Below are 19,820 nucleotides of genomic sequence, written 5' to 3'. Positions count from 1 at the left end.
AATGTGAATTCCCTAGGCTGCTTGTGGCTCTCTTGCTTTGGTGTACAGATGTCCATTCATGTCTCTGGCACACGCATCATCGGTGGGCAGCTCCAAGTCAGGCCAGTTACAGTTTGCCATGATGAGCAGCCCTACTGTGGATAACACAATTCTCATCTGCAGTATACATGACAAGTTCTGCTGCAAGAGATGTACACAAATTGATGAAGCAATTTTATTCACTCCATCCTCACAAAATCAGGAGCTTGTACCCATGCCCTGACGTGTTGTACAGGCGGCTGCACTTCCTCTGCATTAATTTTCATTGCTAACTCCTTTGGTACTTCTCACTCTACAGAAAAGCGCATTTAAGTTCCACAGCATAGCTCAGTGAGTTGTGCACTATATGTTCAGTCATGCGCCAGACGGTAGTTTTTAAAGAGCCCGCAGATTTTCAATGTGAAGATAATGCAAGTTGTCAATAGAATGATACAAAATCAACAGACAAGACTCCTTACCTAGCACAAAATCCCCAAATCCAATGGTGCTGAGGGTGATGAAGGCGAAGTAGAAACCCTGTCCGTAGCTCCAGCCCTCGATGTAACTGAAGATCATTGGAGGGAAGACGAGAAAGAGGAGGGTACCCGACGTCAGGAACAATGTCACCGTCACAGTCTTCACCACCTTCTGTGCAGCAGAGAAAGCGAGAGGACACAGATGTCAGTGGCATGCATCACTGCCCCTTGTCATGAACATCACAGGTCTCCAATGATGGTCCACATAGGCATGACCCTAGGTTGTCCCCCTCTCTCTGGGACATCACAAATACTGCTTCAGTCCTTGACTTTAGTGTGACAACCTAATACATTCTTTGTATTGTAGACTTGTTTTGTTTCCATTGAACTAATTAGATTAATACACCACTAAACCTTAATCTGTAGGACAAGGGCTGAGGAATTGAGACAACGTCCATACTGGCTTGGAGTGAGGTGTTTATTCTCCCTGACCCAATGCAGACATTCATGATAACCAGTGCCCGGGTAAATGGATTGCATGTAGATTGATTGCATGTAATGTGTCCCAAGGGGACATCCTGGTAACTTGGAATAGGCCAAGAATTATATTACAATCTTAAAATACTTTTAGTGCAGTCAGTTTCCCTCCATCTATTATCATTTGATTATTGTGGGGTCTGGTTAAGGGTGACCCAGAGCAGACAGGGGTTACATCGGTTTAATTGTATCTTTTGAAGCTTTCTGCTGCAGGTGTCCTGGGGCCTCTGTAGTACTGGACCCGTCATTGAACACCAAGTAAGACCGTTTGCACTTGTCCTGCAGTGTAGCTGGGCAGGGCAATCCAAGCCATACCCAGGGGGATAGCCAATCAGAACTCTGTAAGAATAGCCCCTTCTAAATTGAGACCCTGCCAGTGTTTCGACAAGCAAGGAAAAGTAGTGTAATCTCTAAACGCAACAACGCATAAGCAATGACATCAGGAGCCAGAATTATCAAGGGCTTGCACTGCCCTTGCTACACACAGCCTGGCCCAAGAGCAATGCAAGGCCTTAATGTGAGATTTACTATGCAATCCGAAGAACCCAATGTGACTTATAGTTCTGGTCCTGAGGACGGCATGAACTATGTCTATACAGGAAGAAACATGTTAACTAGATTATAGGTTAGGGTAATATCTCTATCCCTATCGCACTTAGCTTGTTTTAAGTCTATCCATTGGGGGTACCAGATTAAAGCTGTCCTCACTAACCCTGGGCAAAGCACTACGCTATGCTCGAGTAGTTTGCGAAGTTTGCGCTACTTCGCAATACGCGAATTGCACTTAGCACAGTCCAAGCACGCGTAGCGTAGCACAGCAGTAATTTTTTGCTTGCTCGCGGTCCTCAACGTCAAGTTAGCGACCTCTAGCAAGCAAAATGATATCCCGGCGAGACTTTTTCCACATTTGTGATCAGCAACATCAAGTTGCCGGTCGCGAGTGTGGAAAATAAACCTCCCGGCGAGATTGTCAACACGGGGAGGTCAGGTTTCTCACTGCGAGTGGTCACATATGATCGCGTCTGCTCGCGATGAGAAACTACCAGTCCGTGTTGAGAAAGCTGCTGCTCGAGTAGAAATCTACTCCAGCGGCAGAAAACGACTGCTTGCACTGAGCAAAATGCAGTTTGCACTGATTGCACAGTGCGGACAAGCATCTGGCACTGTGCAATCAGTGCGAACACCATTTTACACAGTGCACTACGCAGTTCTTGAAGCTACGCGTAGTGCGAAGTGCACTTTGAGTAGCTTCTCGTATCGCTACTTCGCAAACTACGCCCAGGGTTAGTCCTGACCCACCAAGAGATAGTTTTAAATTCACATATTAGCCTTTGTTTTGCACTCTGCCCCTCTCTACCCTATACAATAGAGGAAACTCATAGTTTGGATGACAAAAAAACCCTGCTCCTCTCCTACGGGAGAGTTGTAGCCCACACTGAGCACATTGCAGTCCCAGTGTGAATAGGGGACCCTGTGATGAAGCATATGGAGCCCTATGGTGAGTGAGGGCTCTCGTCTTAACACACCAGTGCTTTTGGTTCCACCTTTCCTCCTTTTTGTCGCGTTTTCTTTTCATAGTTACCATCCTTGTGCATTAATGTGAGATAGCTTGTTAAGTGCCACACATCACCGGAAAGTAGTCACCAAAAGGGAGGGGGCTTGGTAGCCCATTGGCTAGTGACCACGTGGCACTCTTGGGGCACTTTCCTGTGATAAATATGGCGCCCTGAACCTCAGATCATGCTGGAGTGGGAAAGAGGACCAAAGAAGAACTGCCCTGATGTCCTTAGAGCTGCACAAAGAGAGGCTGCACCGCCTGCTTGACTGCATCTGCTGCACTGCGGGCTAGCGAGGTTTGGACTGTTCCTGTGGCTCATAGATCAAAAAAAAGTCAAGCCACAGCCCCAGACCAAATAAGTGACTCCAAGGATCAGTCTGCTGATCCCCTGGAACCAGCCCCAGGGACAAAAGAGCTGAAGAAGCCCAAAATGGCAAGTTACTAGCCACAGGAAAAGATTCCCTGCTAGCTGCTGCTGGGCGCCCCAAGAGACTGATCCTCGATGGCCAAAAGTTGCATCTGAATCAGCCGGATGAGGGAGTGCAATCGGAGTCTGAATTGGTCACCCAAGAGGAACTCTAGCCCCCACTAAGGGATCCTACTCCAACCACTGTTCCCAAAAACCAGATGTCCAGCTGCCCTAGCCATTTGATCTCCAGAAAGAGGTCATTGTGGGACTCAACCTTTCTGGACAAAGAGGCCCACATCACCTGTGGACCAGGGAAGCACCACAGAGGCACTCTTGTTGACCGCTCAGCAACTGGAGCATCATTGAGCATCTTTTCATACTGCATCATCCGCATCAGGACCACTCCATTAAAGTCTTTGGCGGTCATACTCTAAAGGCTGGAACTGAACTGGAAAATGCTCTACTGGTCATGTGAGTGTCCAAATCTACCCCATTGCCCCCCCTTCCCCCGTCATACCTTCAACCTGTCAGATTCGGCTGCCCAAGCAGGGCCAGAGTAGCCAAACTAACTTCCACAAGCATTTGAAAAGTTTCCAAACTTTTATTGACCAATGCTTTTTTGTGGTCATAATTAAAAGCACTAAAATATTTGAAAAATCATATCTCAAGAATGCCTGGTCAATTTATTTCATCTTGCACTCCAAAAAATCACAAAACTACACTTTACTTTTATAAATTGGTGTTGTGTTTCTTTCCTGTTGTGTGGCTTTCTTACTTTGTTGTTTGGTACTGTTAAATACTTTACACTACACTCCTATGTTCAAGCCTTGCTGCTTGAAAGCCATAGCTACCCAGGGTTGAGTTTAAGGTTGTTCAAATGAGCCTGACTGGGCTCAATAAGGGTTTTGTGAGTGTATTCCATGATAAGGCCCCACAACTACATCATATAATACATCCAGATCCTCACAGAAACGTTGAGATCAGGAAGAAAAAGAGGAATGAGGTACACGGAGAGGGAGGAGGTACAGCGTGTTGAGGCAGAGAGAGGTGTTTAAGAGTGAGGGATATGAATGTAAACACAGAATGTGATATAGAGAGAAGCAAGGTCATGAGCGAGAGGTAGAGAAGTTGACTGAATTGTGTTGTTTAACAAGTCTCATGGAATTGTGAATATTGATCAAATTTTTTAGAAAATGGGAGAAGAGTACTTTCTTAATGTCTGCCAACCACGACCAATAGGAAACCATTTGATTTGAAGCACAAAAGAGGTAGCTGAGGGACCAACTTACCCCAGGGTGGCCCGGCCGCTGCACACATCTCTCGAGGGCAACGAGGTGGAGGTTGAGTCCTTTTCCCAGCTGGTTCAGGAAGGCCAGGTTCAGCGGCACCCCCAGCAAGGCGTAAAATACACAGAAGACCTGCCCCGCCACCGTGCTGGGGTACAAGTTACCGTAGCCTGCAACCAAGGGCAAGGAATGAGTACATGGTTATAAAGGTGTGTACTGAATCTAAGGCCACGTAATGCTAGCTGTGGTGGGATTCGGACAAGTGCTGAATGATAATATTGTGAGGCAAGTCTCAATAGTTTAAACCCTTGTGAATGTGCCATACCCTGCTGGGTTTATCCTGATGTACACCTGTCTTTGACAATGCATCTGCCCTTGCTTGCAGTCTCCTCCGTGATTAAACCAAAGTTCCGCTCGCATCTAAATTTGGCAGGTGGATCACATTCATTTTGGTAAGGATACTCCATCACCGTTGCAATAGAGCACCATTGCTGCCAATAATTAAATCATGCCCAAAATGTGGGCGTTATTGAATGTGTCCCGGTGTCAGCAAATTACATCAGGACAAATTCAGCCTATCTCACTGGGACCAGCCCAGGTCCCGGATCTGGCTCTGTAAAAACTGCCGGATCCGGGATGCGGCTGGATCCTCCTCATTGGTCAGCTGTCTACCCAGGAGAAGGCGGGCCAACAGCAAGTTCAGACCAATCGTGGTTGACTCAGTGTCCTACTCTCAAATGGAGAGGATCAAAGTCTGTGCAATGGAAGCACTGTCCCTCTTGTCCGTCGCAAATGGCGACCCAGCCTTTAGTACAATCTGCCAATTGTTCTACATGTACAGCAATACCACCACTATTTCCATACTTAATTTAAAACGTTAACCTTACACTATGAGTAATGCATAATCATTAATGGCAGGTCAACATATATTAACCCCCTGGCTGTGGCCGGAATTCTGCACCTGTGCGGCACATTCCAATCGCGGGCGTGGTCATGACGTCTCCCGGCAGTCATCAGCACACGCCCACCGTAACTGATGATGACCGGGAGCCGTCATCAGCACCGAAGGGGTTAAAAGCAGGCAGCAAAGCACACACAATTAAATGAAGACATAAGAAGCATCTCACCCTGACACCTTTCACCCTGGTCACAATATAGGGTTGAGCACCGTATTCCACTATTACTATTCGAAAGCCTGCTATTCCTTTCTGAAGGGGTGGAACAGGGCAAGGAACTTCGAATTGACCTCCATTAGTCTATGAAACTGTGTTATTTACCACCCCTGCCATGAAGACCTTAAGCCGGGAATGGGATCCTTGTTGCTTCAGTGTGATAAAGGGCCTGATTTAGGTCTCGGTGGACGGGTTACTCAGCCACACGCAACGCAATGGATATTCCATTCGCTGAAATATAAATCCCATTATATCCTACCGGATTAATATTTTGTCGGATGGGAAATCCATCGCCGTTGTGAAAGAGTTACCCGTCCGCCAAGATCTAAACCAGGCCCTTAGTTTGATAGCAGAATATTTCTTCCCGGGCCCAGCAATCCTGTCCGAGCCCAGGTTCCCATCACAAGAAAAGTGTAAAGCCACCAATCCTCTGCCACCCTGGATAGCATTGTGCCCGAACAGCCACCGTGACTGCCTCCTGGTGCTGGTAGCCTTTAATAGCAGGCAAACGCGCCACACTTCATGATATTGCATCTCCACTCTCTAGGGCCCTTATTTATGAGACCTTGCGTCAGTTTTGCGCCGCCGGTGCGTCCCTTTTTGTGACGCACCAGTGGCGTACAAAATGCGCCTTGTTGCGCCATATTTAAAAAGTGACGCATCTAGGTAGATGCGTCACTTTTTAAACCCCTGCGCCACATTATGCCTGCGTCAGGTATAATGTATGCAGAGGGGGCGTTCCCACGTAAAAAGCCTCGTAATAGTGACGCAGTGAAATCTATGAGATTTCACTGCGTCACTTTTAGCATGCTGTTGCATCAAAATCTTGCGCCTGCCTCACAGCAGGCGTAAGACTGACGCAGGCCCTTTCACATGGGGCTTTCCCCATGTGAAAGGACGCATTGCTGGAGTTGCGTCACTTTTGTGACACACTCCAGCAATGCGTCACTTTTGCGCTTACAGATGTGTCAGAAATACTGACGTATCTGTAAGTCCTTGCGACATGATGCGTCATACATTAAATATGACGCATCATTGGTGTCGCAAGGAGTGCGCAGTGAAAAGTGACGCATCACTGTTTTCACGCAGCGATGCGTCACTTTTCATAAATGAGGCCCCAGGAATCTAAAGAACCCTGGATACCATCTTCATTATAGAGCTGGACTCACCCCATCCACCAGCCACATCTGTTATGTTGAAGCACCACAAGGGTACAGCAACCAGCACATTGAGTGCACCAAGATAGCAGGTGGGGAGTGAAGATATGCACTGAAATCTTCTGAGCATGCAGCCTACAACATGGTTAAAGCCTTGAACACCTCCAAACTGCTATGCCATCACTGCCTTATGTCGACTCAAACGCCATCACATTTGACCTCATCCACTGACTTCCCAGCAGCATTCATCTGAGAAATATCTAACTTTAGCACAAGATTTTCAAAACAGCATCTTCCTTGGAGACTTCAATTTGTCATGAAAAGACTAAACCAAGACCATAAAAATCACCTTCCTTCCTCACTTTAGCAATGTGAGAGCATTCTAAAGAGAGTGAGAGAGTGTACTAAAGTTAAAGAAAAGACCTCAGTTACATTAAGAAGTTTAATGGTCCTCTCTAGTTAGAGGGACTTGTCCATATAACCACAGAAAGAAGCCGCATGCTTCTGTATAGTTAAAGGGACTCCTGCCTACACCTCCAGAAAGAAGCCTCATAGTTCTGTCTAGTTAAAGGGACGACCCTACACCTACAGAAAGAAGCATTATGGTCCCGTCTAGTTAAAGGGACTCACATCTACACCTACAGAATGTAGCTTCATGATCCTGTCTACTTCAAGGGACTTGTACCTACACCGACAGAAAAAAGCGTAATTGTCCTGTCTAGTTAAAGGGAATTATGCCTACACCTACTGAAAGAAGCTTCATGGTCATGCCTACTTAACCCCTCCCATGCTCGTGACGGAACCGTTCCATCACAAGCCGCGGGTGGGCTGTGCTGATGACGGAACGGTTCCGTCACCACCCGCTCGCCGCGCCTGCGTGGCGCCAATCCGCACCTGCGCTGGGCGTTCTAAAGAGCAGGCGGGCCATGACGGAACCGTTCCGTCACAAGCACAGCTCACCCGAGGCTCGTGACGGAACGGTTCCGTCACAAGCACGGGAGCACCGCGCGGCCCCGCCTCCCCCTTAGCACTGCGACGGAATAGCCGCCGCAGCGAAGGGGTTAAAGGGAATTATGCCTACACCTACAGAAAGAAGCTTCATGGTCCTTCCTACTTAAAAAGATTTACGCCTACAGCTACAGAAAGAAGCTTCATGGTCCTGTCTAGTTAAAGAAGCTTGCATCTATAATACATATGGGACTGATTACGTATTACCTTAAGTGACGTAGTTACCTATAGTAGTGACAACTGTGCCTGCGAAGAAGAAGGAGCTGCTGAAGTCCCAGTTGCTTGGATTACTCGAATTTCCTTTCGGGTTCACGCCGTTCTCCCAGGCTTCCATGATGATCTGAAAGAAACACAGTGTTATTTACGCATGAGAAGGTATTAACGAATAATACTTGATCTTATAATAATTCTAGGGGCTCATGGCATGAGGTTTGCCACATCTCTGGAGTTGTATTACAGTGATTTGTGGGTGTTTGATTCCAGCTGTTCTATGTAGGGGCTATGTAGCCATGGCGCCCACCAGTGCTCTGCTCATGACCGCCCAAAGGACATCAAGGATGACGTCACTAATGACAACATACATTGCATCAGTTGTGAAGCAGCATATGTTATATTAAATTGAAATGTAAGGTGTCTGCAGTTCCCATCACAACCTCTGCATTTCCCAACAGATGTTAAAGGCTGGTGAAAGATACGAATGTCATTTCAGCCAAACGATTGCACCAGCTGCTCTTCCAATTCATTGCATCGTCACAGACATTAAAGCAGTTGCATATTTGCAGCGCAACTGTCACCATGCAGTTGTACTCACATCAAATGTATAGAACTGAAATGCACCTGTAATTACCTTTCCAAGAATACATATCATATGCATTAAATGCAGTTATAAGGCTGCAGTACCACAGTATAAGCAGGGCCACTGAATCATGCGGTGAAGGAGGGCAACATTATGTGACAGGGCTTACTAAATTATGCAGCATGAAAATCCAATTTATGTGGTATAATGCAGCACATTTTGTGATAGTATCAATTCTTTATCTTGTCATTTTTACACGTTAACACTGTCTGGTCAAAGGATTCACCTTATTGGTTCTAGTTTCACACCCAAATACAGCAGTATGCAACTGAAAGGCGAACAATCATCTTTTGTGAAATGCCTTCCGCTGCGCAGCAACACCACGTCACTGCATTTTTAGTAACTTTGATCTATTTGAGCTAGAAATAATTTTGGGGGGTTTAAATCTGCAAATTATGCAGCAGATGATGGATTGTGTGGCAAATGCAGCAAATCCATAATTATGTGTAAAATGACTCACAAAATTTCAGTGGCCCTGAGTATAAGATAAATAGACAGACAGACAGACAGACGGACGGACGATAGATAGTGAACAGGCTATAACTTGCACCCTGTCATGCACTGTTTATGACCTCACATATTACATCACTCATGATATGTTCAATAGCATCATTCATGGCATGGCATCATTGATGACATTACTTATAGACAAAGTGTTGCAACCTGGGATGTCAGGTCACCTAGGGTAGCCTGGCCTAGGGGCAAGACATGCAATACTAGAGGCACAGTGTGAAGGTTGCAAACCACCCAGCAGTAAATCCACGCAATAACACTTATAAAGGACACTACACCAATTTGTTATGAAAATATGTACTGGTTTATAAAAATAATATCTTTGCTCTTTACTTTCAGATTTCACAACTAAATATACTTCAGTTTGTCTTGGAATAACAAGTATACTTTTAGACTGCTACGCAATTTATCAACTAGTTTCCCAGATACATTACATATGCCAGGAAATCAATATTGTCACTTTCAAAAGTATCAAATTATCACATTAATCAGTATTAACAGTACATCTCATTAAACTCTATAATTGTTTACATTTTGCTATTATGACTTCCCATGACTTTCACCACAAACCTTACTTTAGAAGAGGCAGTGTTAACACTTTACTTTTGGTCAGATTTTTAATAACCATTTAATTGTCAACAAAACAATTCCCCTTCTTGGCTTGTCACCTTCCCATCAAAGATCAGTTATTTCCTTGAAGAAGAGTCTGTACTCCTCTAGCAAAGAGGACTTCTTTTCTTCCTCCTAACTACTGATATTTGAAGATGTAACTATTCCAATTAGAGCAACGTTTCATAAAGACCATCCAGGGATTTTCCAAGGGTGCTTCACCCTCTGGAAAGGTCTCTTTATTCCCCTACTTGTAAGTATCGCTCCCCTGCCCTCGCGTTATCCTCCTTACTTGTGGTTGTGGACTTGAAATGCCAGAGAGTGGGGGTAACCGCTTGTCAGGTTAAAGGAGCCAAGCGCCGGCGAGGCTCATCAGCCTCCAGGGCACCTGAGCTCCCCTCTCCCGCTCGAGCCAGCTCCTCCGGTGGCGCTCGAGCGGGGAAAAGAGATCTTGGCAAGGCTTACAGCAGGCTGCCGGGCTCCTCAGCTCTCCCCTGCCGCTCGTGCCGGCTCTTCCGTGAGGCGCTTGAGCGGGGGAGAGATGATTCCACAACGTTTCCTGGCCGCTGCTGGGCTCCGGCGCTTCCCTGACTGGTCCCGCCTCCGCCTTCCTGAGGAGAAGCGGCGCGACCGGGCATGCGCGAGCAAGCAGCGGCTTCCGCTGGAGACTGCTCGGTTCTAATTCCTCCGGCCCCGCCCTCACACACCGGCTCACTTGCTTCTTCTGCCGGATTAGCACTGATAGGACACAGCGCAGGAAAACGATCCTTCACCTCAGCGTCCGCTGCTACCACCGGACACAGGCACACAGGCGGCCTGATCAAGTAACCAGTGCGCCGCGAAGCACCTCGAGGAGAACACACTCCCAGCCCCGCTTCAGTCACTGGGAGTTCACTTGGACAAGGGCAGCCCCAGGTACAGGGAAAAGGGGGGAATAACCTGTGATACGTGGCGATAGACTCCTCACCAGCTCACAATCACCACAGCCACTGTAATGGTATCCTGGGGATCACTTCCCTTAAGTTCCTTTACTGGGCAGAGGACTGCGCTCCGCAGCGCTGCAGTCTCCTTCTCCTGTAGACTCCCCCTGTATGATTTAGACAAGGGGCAAGCTAGGCGCCCAGGGTCTCCAGTAACCCTCAACAGCGGGGTCAGGACAAGTAACCCAAAGGGGGCAGTGTGGTGAATCAGTAAGGCCGCTTCCCAGTCCAGGAGGTCAACCCTATGTCTAGCCTCTTCCCACCCTTAGCTACAGCCTGTCCTCCAGCTGACTCTCTCAGGTAGACAAAATGGCTGCCCCGCATTCTGCCTTATATAGGCTGACCCTCAGTGGTCCAGAAGGGACCAGAAGGTTCTGGAACGCCCTATACTAGTCTATGGGCAAGTTCTAGGTTTGACAGTTAGGGCAGTTGGTAGCCACCATTTTGTGGTTCCAACTTTTCCCGTCAGAACAGGCCTCTGGGCCTGAGGTGAAAAACTATGAGGGGAAAAAGAACACCTATCCCCTTGGCCAACTCCTAGAAAAAGTCAGTGGACAAAAATTATTAAGGGTATGAGGGGCAAAAAGGGGACAAAATAAATAATAGTTTGGAGGGACTACGCAAAAAGCCAGACAGGTCTAACACAAAGCAACTGGAATTATGAAGTGGGGAGGATCAAATTACGCAGCAGCGTTGACTAAATTATGCGGTAAGAAAGTCCAATTCATTTATGCAGTGTAATGAAGTATATTTTGTGATAGTACTAATTAAACTTCAAAGTTCTCAAACGGTTAGGAGGAGATTACACGAAGCCTGCGTTTACTGTAGAGCCAAATTTTCCGTATCGCTACTGTGTTCTTTTTCATGACCCAGGCATGTTGCTGGTTAGAGCTGCACTGTGAGCAGCAGCTATTTTTGTTTCACTTTCCTGCCAGCCAGCCCTAAACCTGAATTTTATTCTGTCAACACTAGGTGGCAGCATTGACTAAGGAATACACATGATAGCATGCTGTTCCTGATTCTGTGACTCTGTGAGCTGTCTAACTCCAGATAGACCTAGCTGTATCGATCCGCAGAAGGATGGTGCACTGTTATATCAATCGGCTTCCCTTCTATCACCGAATAACATACATCACTGATGCAGCATCAGAGTTGGTACCACCCCTTGCTTTCAGCCTGGGCCAGCCCACAAAACAGGCAGCGACAATGCACACAAGTGGAGCTGAGACAAGCTGAAGAAGACATGGACAACCACTGGGGGTTCAGCAAAGAGGCCAAGATGCACATATTTTCACACAGCAACCAAATGTACTGTGCTGCATTTCACAACGGAGAGGGAGACACGGCGCAGCACCTTATGTACAAAGACAGGCCAGCTGCTGGCACTCAAGCAGTGCTTACTTTGTACAAATCATAAGTGCCAGGGCCCTTCTCAGGAGGCCCCTCAGCTTGCACAACCCCCTGCCCCCTGCCAGCACTGTCAATACCAAAACCAACACAGCCACTAACCATCATACTCATACAAGTGTGACAATTCACAATTTGGACTTTTCCAGCCACACAACCCTTTAGGGATGGGCAGGGTGAAAGGCATTATTCATTTTAATCTTTAATAAAAAAATGAAACACTGCGCTGTCGTCAAGCCAAAATGAGAGAAACAGCAGCAGCAGGCGGTGGCCTGTCATAAGTGCTGGTGTTGAGAATTAAGTGCAGGTGCTGAGCATCAGCAAACACAGGTTCAAATTAACCGTTGCATTCATGAGCGAAGAGGCAGATTGGAGGAAAGTACCCAGAGTATACCACCCCTACTTTAACTCGCAAAAATAGTACTCAAGGTGTAGACAAGAAGGAAAGAGCTCCTTGGTGCAACCTGAAGAGGAACAGCTCCTTTAGGATGAAAGCCCACACCCACCCCAGGGCGGCGTGCTTCCTTATCGGGCTGCTTCACACATTGGCCAGATGTCAGTGCTAGTGTGGGCCACAACTCTAAATAACCCAATGGGGTATATATGTACAAGCCCCTATCGCGACGGGAACGTCACTTTTTACGACATTCCTTTGGCGATAGGGGCTTCGCCTTATTTACAAGGCGGTGTTAAGCCTCTTAACGTGGCTTAACACCGCCTTGTAAATAAGGCCCCTTTCACGCCATGCCTAGTATGAAAGGGGAGGGCAATGGGTGTTGCAGTGGGCATTCTGCTGAAACACCCATTGACTCTGACGCTGCCTCCTATTTACAAAAGAGGCGTAAATAGGAGGCAGTGCCAGAATTAAGACAGGGAAAACCTGGTTTTACCCTGGTGCAACGAGGAGAAATGCTTTATTTCTCCTCGTTTTCGCTGCTCCCATGTGTGCTGCCTTGTGCAGCATACACAGAAACAGCAAAAGGCCAATGATTGTTTATGTGCCGGAAGGCGCCCCTTTCTGCACATAAACAATCATCTTTTTTAAATGCTGTTTTGCAACTTATGTAGTCTGCATTAAGCAGCACACATAGAAGTTACAAAACGCCATTTAAAGTTTGTTTTAAGAGGATGAAGAGGGACCTTCCTGCACATAAACAATCCTCCTCTGCAAGCAGACAACCTTGCACTATGGTGCAAGGGTGCATGTGTCGGCGCTAGGCAGCTAAGTTTAGCGCCAGCGTGGGGGGAAATGCAAGGCTGCACCATATCCTTTTAAATATGGTGCAGCCCTGGATGAGGGGGCCACTCCCCACCAAGAAGAGATGGGCGGGCGACTTGCTCTATTGCTGTACTCAGTCGGAACTCTACAGTGAGTTACTCCAACCTAGGAGCAGGCCCAAAAATTTCTGGGGCCTCTTCCAGGCACACGCACAACAGACTGAGGAAGCAAACTCGGATGAAGACGACATTTCGGACACCCTGGATACTCCGGGGGGCCAGGTAGAACAAATGATGTAGATAACTTTGGGGGGAGCTACGGGTGGAGGGGTGGTGGGGGCTTAACAATGGCACTAGTGTGTTCCTCTTTAGGTCACTCGGACCACGCATTGAAACTCCCAGAGAGATGGCTGTAGGCAGTGTAGTATGAACATGTCGATCACACTGGTTGGTGTACATCACTAGGTACATATTTGCTGGCACACGGGGGAGGGTTAGGGTAGGTTGGGGTTGTTCAATTGTTCCTAGACCTATCACACGACATGGAGGCTCTTGGGCGCATGCTTCAATTTGTTTCATTGCAACACTCATGGTTATAAGCGCTTTGCTACTGAGAAGAGACCGAGCATTGTTGATCCTGGCAGCTTGCTGCACTGTATGCCGCCGGGCCCCCGGGATGCCGGCTAAATGGCTGTGTCTAACATCATTGAGCTTGACAAACATGATGCGTTGCTTGATCTACCGTATATTGTTATGTACCATGTACTGCTTGCTTAAATTCTGTGAATAAAGGTCTTTAATAAAAAAAAATAAAAAAAATAAAAAAATGGTGCAGCCCTGCGTTTTGGAAGTGACGGAGTGCATGCTAAGCAAGGAAGGCTAACGCCACGCTCCGTCACTTCCTTGTAAATATGCCCCTATTTATTAATTTATTTGAAAGTTTTATATAGCGGGAACAAGACTCTTCCAGGTATCAGAGCCCTTTACAAGGTAAGTATTTTAGATACATAGGTACATGGTAAATAACATTAAGTTCCATGATAGTCAATGATAGTGTAAACACCCTATCGTAGATACATAGGTATATGGTGCATAACAAAACGTTCCATGTATATCAAGCATAATAGAGATACAATATCTAGGCTACATGGATGGACAGTAAATACTATATAGTTCCATGTAGAACAAATGTTGAGTCGCATAATAACAGTAGCCCATGCTCAAGTGAATTTAGCCACGAGAAACGATTTCTCTTCTTTTTTGAAAGATGCAGTAGAGGGATTAAGTCCAGTTTCTGGGGGCAGAACATTCCAAATTCTGGGGGCCATCCCTGAAAAGATTCGGTTGTATGTTTTCTTCTTGTTGAATCTTTGCGGTTTTGGTAAGAGGTTTTTGGCACTTCTTGAAGGTCTGATCCCACATGAGGGCGCCAGTTTCTGTCCCAGATAGCTGGGTGCGTGGAAATGAATGGCTTTATGTGTCATGCATGCTATTTTTAGATGAATTCTGGATTCAAAAGGTAGCCAATTAAGGGATTTTAGGTCCGGGGATTGAGGCTCTCAGAGGGGCCGTTGAAGCTCTGGGCAGGCCACAGAGAGAGACACTCCCATATTCCACTCTTGGGATGACTAGAGCTTATACTGCCAGCTTGAAGTCCTTTTCAGGTAGGAAAGGTTTCAGTTTTCTCAAAGTATTTATCTGAAAGTGTTCTCCGTTTGTTGTGTTGCTGATGTGTTTGTGCATATTGAGGTTTCTGTCCAGCGTTATTCCCAGCGATTTCACTGAGTCAACGATGAGAGGTTGGCAGTTGAGTGCTGTTAGGTGTTTGATCCAGTCTTGCATTATGGGTACTTGAGTTAGTAGGAGTGATTAGGAGGTATTCGGTTTTGAGGGTATTTAGTTTTAGATGGTTTTCTGCCAGCCTGGTCTGAGTTTTTCCGGGAGTTGTGTTGAGCGATTTGATGTCTCCTAGGGTATGGATCTTAAGGTATAGTTGTGTGTCGTCTGTGTACATGTAATATTTAATGTTAGACGAGTAGAGAATTTCAGTGAGTGGTTCCATGAATAGATTGAACAGTGTCGGAGATAGTGAAGATCTTTTTGGGACTCCTAAAGTGACTGGGACGGGTTTGGACAGGGAGTTGTTGACCTTGAATCGTTCCGATCTGGTTTGGAGTAACGAAGTGAACCAGTGTAGAACTGATCCAGATAATACCATTCTGTGTTGCAGTAGGTCTATCAGGTTATCTTGTTTGACGGTATCAAAATCAGAGGAAAGGTCTAGCAAGATGAGTAAGCAGAATCCATTGTGGTCTAGGATTTGTAGAGCATCGTCAATTATATGGGTCATGGCTGATTCAGTGCTGGGACCTGCACGGAAACCTGATTGGTATTTGTTGAGTAGTTTGAAATGTTCGATATGTCTTACCAGCTGGAGGTGTACACATTTTTAGGTCTCGCTGAAGTAATGCGTAAGCATTGTTTTCGGCGAGATTCTAGTAAACTGTTTTCAAATGTCTACCCACTGTGGATCGCCTACAGTTCATGTGAGCCATGCGCGTGCACAGTAATTCGCTCCCTCTACCCCTCCCACAGAGCAAGACAAGACAAGAACATCAAAGCGACCGCGGCCGCTTTGATTCCATTTGCTAGCAGCCACTTCACATGCTCTGCAGGTCATAAACAGGACCATCTGCTCGTGAATCGGAATGCTGGCATGCCCTCCCAGCGCTGCCTTTCCTCTGCTCAGCTTCAACCGGTGCCCGTGCACTGCTCCCCATCGTTCGCTCTACACACCGCATCTCTGTTCACTCCCTATGCAGCAAAACCATCACTCAGTCACATCTGCACGACTGGACCCTTCCTCGGCATCTCCACCGTGCCCCAGATGTCTTTTTTTCACACAAACTCCACCCACTGTTTTGTTGCACTCTGTACCCTTTTTTACACTGCTCCACCTCAATATTCAATCAATCAATCAGGAGTTTGTTAAAGCGCAACTACTCACCCGTAAGGGTCTCAAGGCGCTAGGGGTGGGGCGGGGGGTGCAGGTTCCATTCCATGAAGGAGGGGGTCTGTCGAAGAGCCAGGTTTTGAGGTTTCTTGCGAAGATGGGGAGCAATGTTGTCTGTCTGAGGTGGAGTGGAAGGGCGTTCCATGCTTTGACCGCGAGGAAGGAGAAGGAGCGGCCTCCCGATCTGGTCTTTCTGGTGCGGGGGACGTTGGCGTAGGAGAGCTGGGCTGATCGTAGGGTCCTTTGGGGTGCGTGGAATTTGAGCCGGCTGTTCAGGTATGCTGGTCCGGTGCCATGGAGGGCCTTGTGTGCGTGGGTGAGCATCTTAAAGGTGATTCTCGCCTCGACGAGGAGTCAGTGGAGTGTGCGCAGGTGCTGGGAGATGTGGCAGTGTTTTGGCAGGTTGAGGACCAGGCTTGCGGCGGCGTTCTGGATGTTCTCCAGTATTACATCTTTCATAGATTCACATGCTTGTATTTTCCCCGTCGTCATGGTGGGAGTCTCACGGTAACAGAATGACCAAGCAGTATCATAGAGAAGAAAAACTGCATAGAAAATCCCCATAGGGACTGTAATATTTGGTAACCAGACCATTTCCTTGTTTGGTCCAAAAGTCAGCCAATCAGCATTGCGCCCTGCCCTCACACTCCCCAGCAGAAGCTTCCTGCCTCAGATTTCCAACCGCCTTCGTGTGAGAAAGGAGTCTCCCTGAGCTCTGCTCAGTTTTCTGTTCCTGAGTGAACTTTTGACCTTTTGGAATCTTACTTTACTGTCTTCTGGACTAAGGTATTGTGTGTACCTATTTTGTTCATTATGGCTGAAAGCTCTAAAAAGAGGCTGTTCAGGCCTTGCAGATCCTGTGGGAAGGCCAGGCTCTTCTCTGAGGACCCACATAAGGACTGCCTTTACTGTCTTCATCCTAAACATGTGGCTAAGGATTGTAAACTATGTAGAAAATTTTCTGACAAAACTAAAAGAGACAGAGAGGCTCGATTGCTGTTATGGCTTCAGAAGAAGAAGGCCACAGCAGGCTCTGATTCTGAGGAGGAATCTTCTCATTTGACACCCAAGAAAAGGAAGGCCTCTGTTTCTGAGGAGAAAGTGGAGCCTAAAAAGAGTAAATCAAAGGAGAAATCTGCTTCATCGCTTCCTATTACTCCTCTAAAAAAGCAGTCAAGTCTGAAAGGGCCTGGGTCAGCTCCATCGACCAGTTCCCTAACTTCTGCTCCAAAATCTGTGGTAAAGACTTCAGCTCCGTCGACGACTTCACCGTCGACGACGACTTCGTCGACGACGACGGCTTCGTCGATGATGGGATCTAAGGCTGCGTCGACGGCGACAACGTCGACGACTACAACATCGATGAGTAGGATTTCGCCGTCGACGTCGACGACGACGACTCCGTCGACGACAGGTTCGACGTCGAGGATGTCGACGGGAGCCCCGTCGACGATGGTCTCGTCGACAAAGGCTCCGTCGACGAAGGCTCCGTCGACGATGGGCCCGTCGACGATGGTCCCGTCGACGGCCCCACCGTCGACGAAAATGATTTTAACAACTGCGAAAGCATTCAAATCGCCGCAGTCGAAGACTATGATCTCTATCCGGTCTTTTCAGTCGACCAGGGGTTCGGCTACTATCAGTAAATCTGCAGAGTTTACCTCATGGACGCAGATTTCACCTTTGCCACCATCCTCATTGTTAGAGCACGACTCAGATGGAGAGGAGTCATCAGGTGCCACCTACAGTCCCTCTCAGCTCCAGATAAAGAGCCAAGACACGGACGAAGAGGAAATCTATTCCTTCAAGGACAGACCCCAATCTTCCAGATACGAGTCTTTTCAGGAATCTGGTGATTATGATGAGGAAAAGGAGCAACATGAGGACTCACGTGAGGAAGAGCGCCAAGAGTCGGTTTCCATACCTGTGTCTCTTGTGTCTGACCTTAGGTTAATGATTAACGACTACTACCGTCGTTTCCCAGAGGCTAACACCTCTCAACCATCTACGCAGGTGCCGTCTTCACAGACGCCTGTAACAAACACTGCCTCACAAGAGCAGAGGGTGAGATCACCGCCAGTTGTTACTATAAGGGATGATCTAACGGAATCCGACGAGGATGAACAGCCTGAAGAAGGAGAACTTATTCATGATGCTTCGGGGCAGGAATGGAATGAATACATTTTGCCATCGGCTCCGTCACCTGTCCCACTACCGTCTACCTCCCCTCCTCAAGACATCGGAGGTTTCCACGATATCATGGAAAAAGCGGCTAAGAGGTTCAATTTGGAGGTAGAAATTCAAGAGACGGATTGTTTCTTGTATGATTTCAAGGACGATGCCAAAAGATCGCTTCGCTCAATTCCTATTATCCCTCATATCTGGGAAGAGGGCCTAAAGATTTTGAAAACTCCGGCTTCCATAGCGGTTTCTGTTCCTCGAATTGAAAAAAAGTACAGAGCGCCAGAGTCTGCAGCAGCCTGTCTCATAGGGCACCCCAGACCGGAATCAGTCGTGATGCAGGCGGCGCAGAGAAATTCAAAAAACCCGGTGGCTACTTCCTTAGTGCCACCAGACAAAGAAGGACGGAGAATGGATGGTGCCGGTAAGAGGTTTGCGGTAATGGCAGCCTCTACTATTAAAGCGGCAAATGCGATGGCCCTTATTAGCCGTTTCAACAGGCAAATGTGGTCCGATCTTGCGCCCATACTATCTGCACTACCGGAAGATAGAAAGGAGGAGGCGGCAGCCATCCTTAAAGACGGAGCTAAATCTGCTGCCGAAACTATCGACATCGCCATGGATTTCTCGTCTATGGCCTTCAGGCAGATGGCTGGGGCGGTTTCGCTTCGCAGGCAAGGCTGGCTAAAAGCGACTTCGTTTCGCCCGGAAGTGCAGGCGAAGATTGTCGACATGCCTTTTGATGGCGAAAATTTATTTGGGAAGCATATAGACGAGGCCTTGCAAGGCATAAAATCTGACACGGATACAGCTAGAGCGCTGGGATCCCTTCAACAGGGAAGGTTTCAGTCCTTTCGAAAAAGGGGTGCACGAGGTCAATTTAATCAAAGACCCTCTTTTCAGACCAATCGATATCAACCGTATAACCAACAGGGATATCGACAATACAATGCCAACAACCAGTACAGGTCCTCCAACTCCTCTTATCAGCAGCAGTCTAGGGGCAAAACAAACACCAGAGGGAAGAATCAACAGTCTAACAGACGTCAATGATTTCAGGCAGGCGCTCCCCACACAACAGATCCCGGAAAACGACCACTATCTGTCTCAATACTTCAACAACTGGATGTCCATCACTTCGGACAAATGGGTAGAAATTCCACCAAATCATCCCCCGGTGCTCAGGCTCAACAAACATCGTCAGGAAATGCAGAAGGAAGTGAAATCACTTCTGCAAAAGGGAGCCATAGAGGAAGTAACACAACATCTCAGAGGGAAAGGCTTCTACTCGCACTTCTTTCTCATCAAAAAGAAACAAACCCTGAAATGGAGACAGGTATTGGATTTGAGGGATCTGAATCAATACATAAAGAAGATACCCTTCAGAATGCTATCTTTGCAAGAGATCCTACTAATGATAAA

The 19,820-nt window shown here is 47.3% G+C and overlaps 1 protein-coding gene across 1 annotated transcript in view; it reads right to left on the bottom strand.

The window, feature by feature from the left end:
* The window catches only part of KCNK16 (potassium two pore domain channel subfamily K member 16), a 97,372-nt gene that overhangs the window by 11,836 nt on the left and 65,716 nt on the right, over nt 1-19,820 (bottom strand). Inside the window, exons 2-4 of the mRNA XM_086925120.1 lie at nt 7,847-7,961; nt 4,288-4,454; nt 498-666 (exon numbers count right to left, since the gene is read on the bottom strand). Of these exons, the coding sequence (XP_086781246.1) occupies nt 498-666; nt 4,288-4,454; nt 7,847-7,961 (451 nt within the window). The remainder of the gene's footprint in view (nt 1-497; nt 667-4,287; nt 4,455-7,846; nt 7,962-19,820) is intronic.

The sequence above is a fragment of the Lissotriton vulgaris genome, chromosome 6 (assembly GCF_964263255.1).
Source record: "Lissotriton vulgaris chromosome 6, aLisVul1.2, whole genome shotgun sequence".
Classification (NCBI taxonomy): domain Eukaryota; kingdom Metazoa; phylum Chordata; class Amphibia; order Caudata; family Salamandridae; genus Lissotriton; species Lissotriton vulgaris.
Note: the sequence above shows the minus strand (reverse complement) of the source record. Positions and strands in the feature narration are given on the sequence as shown.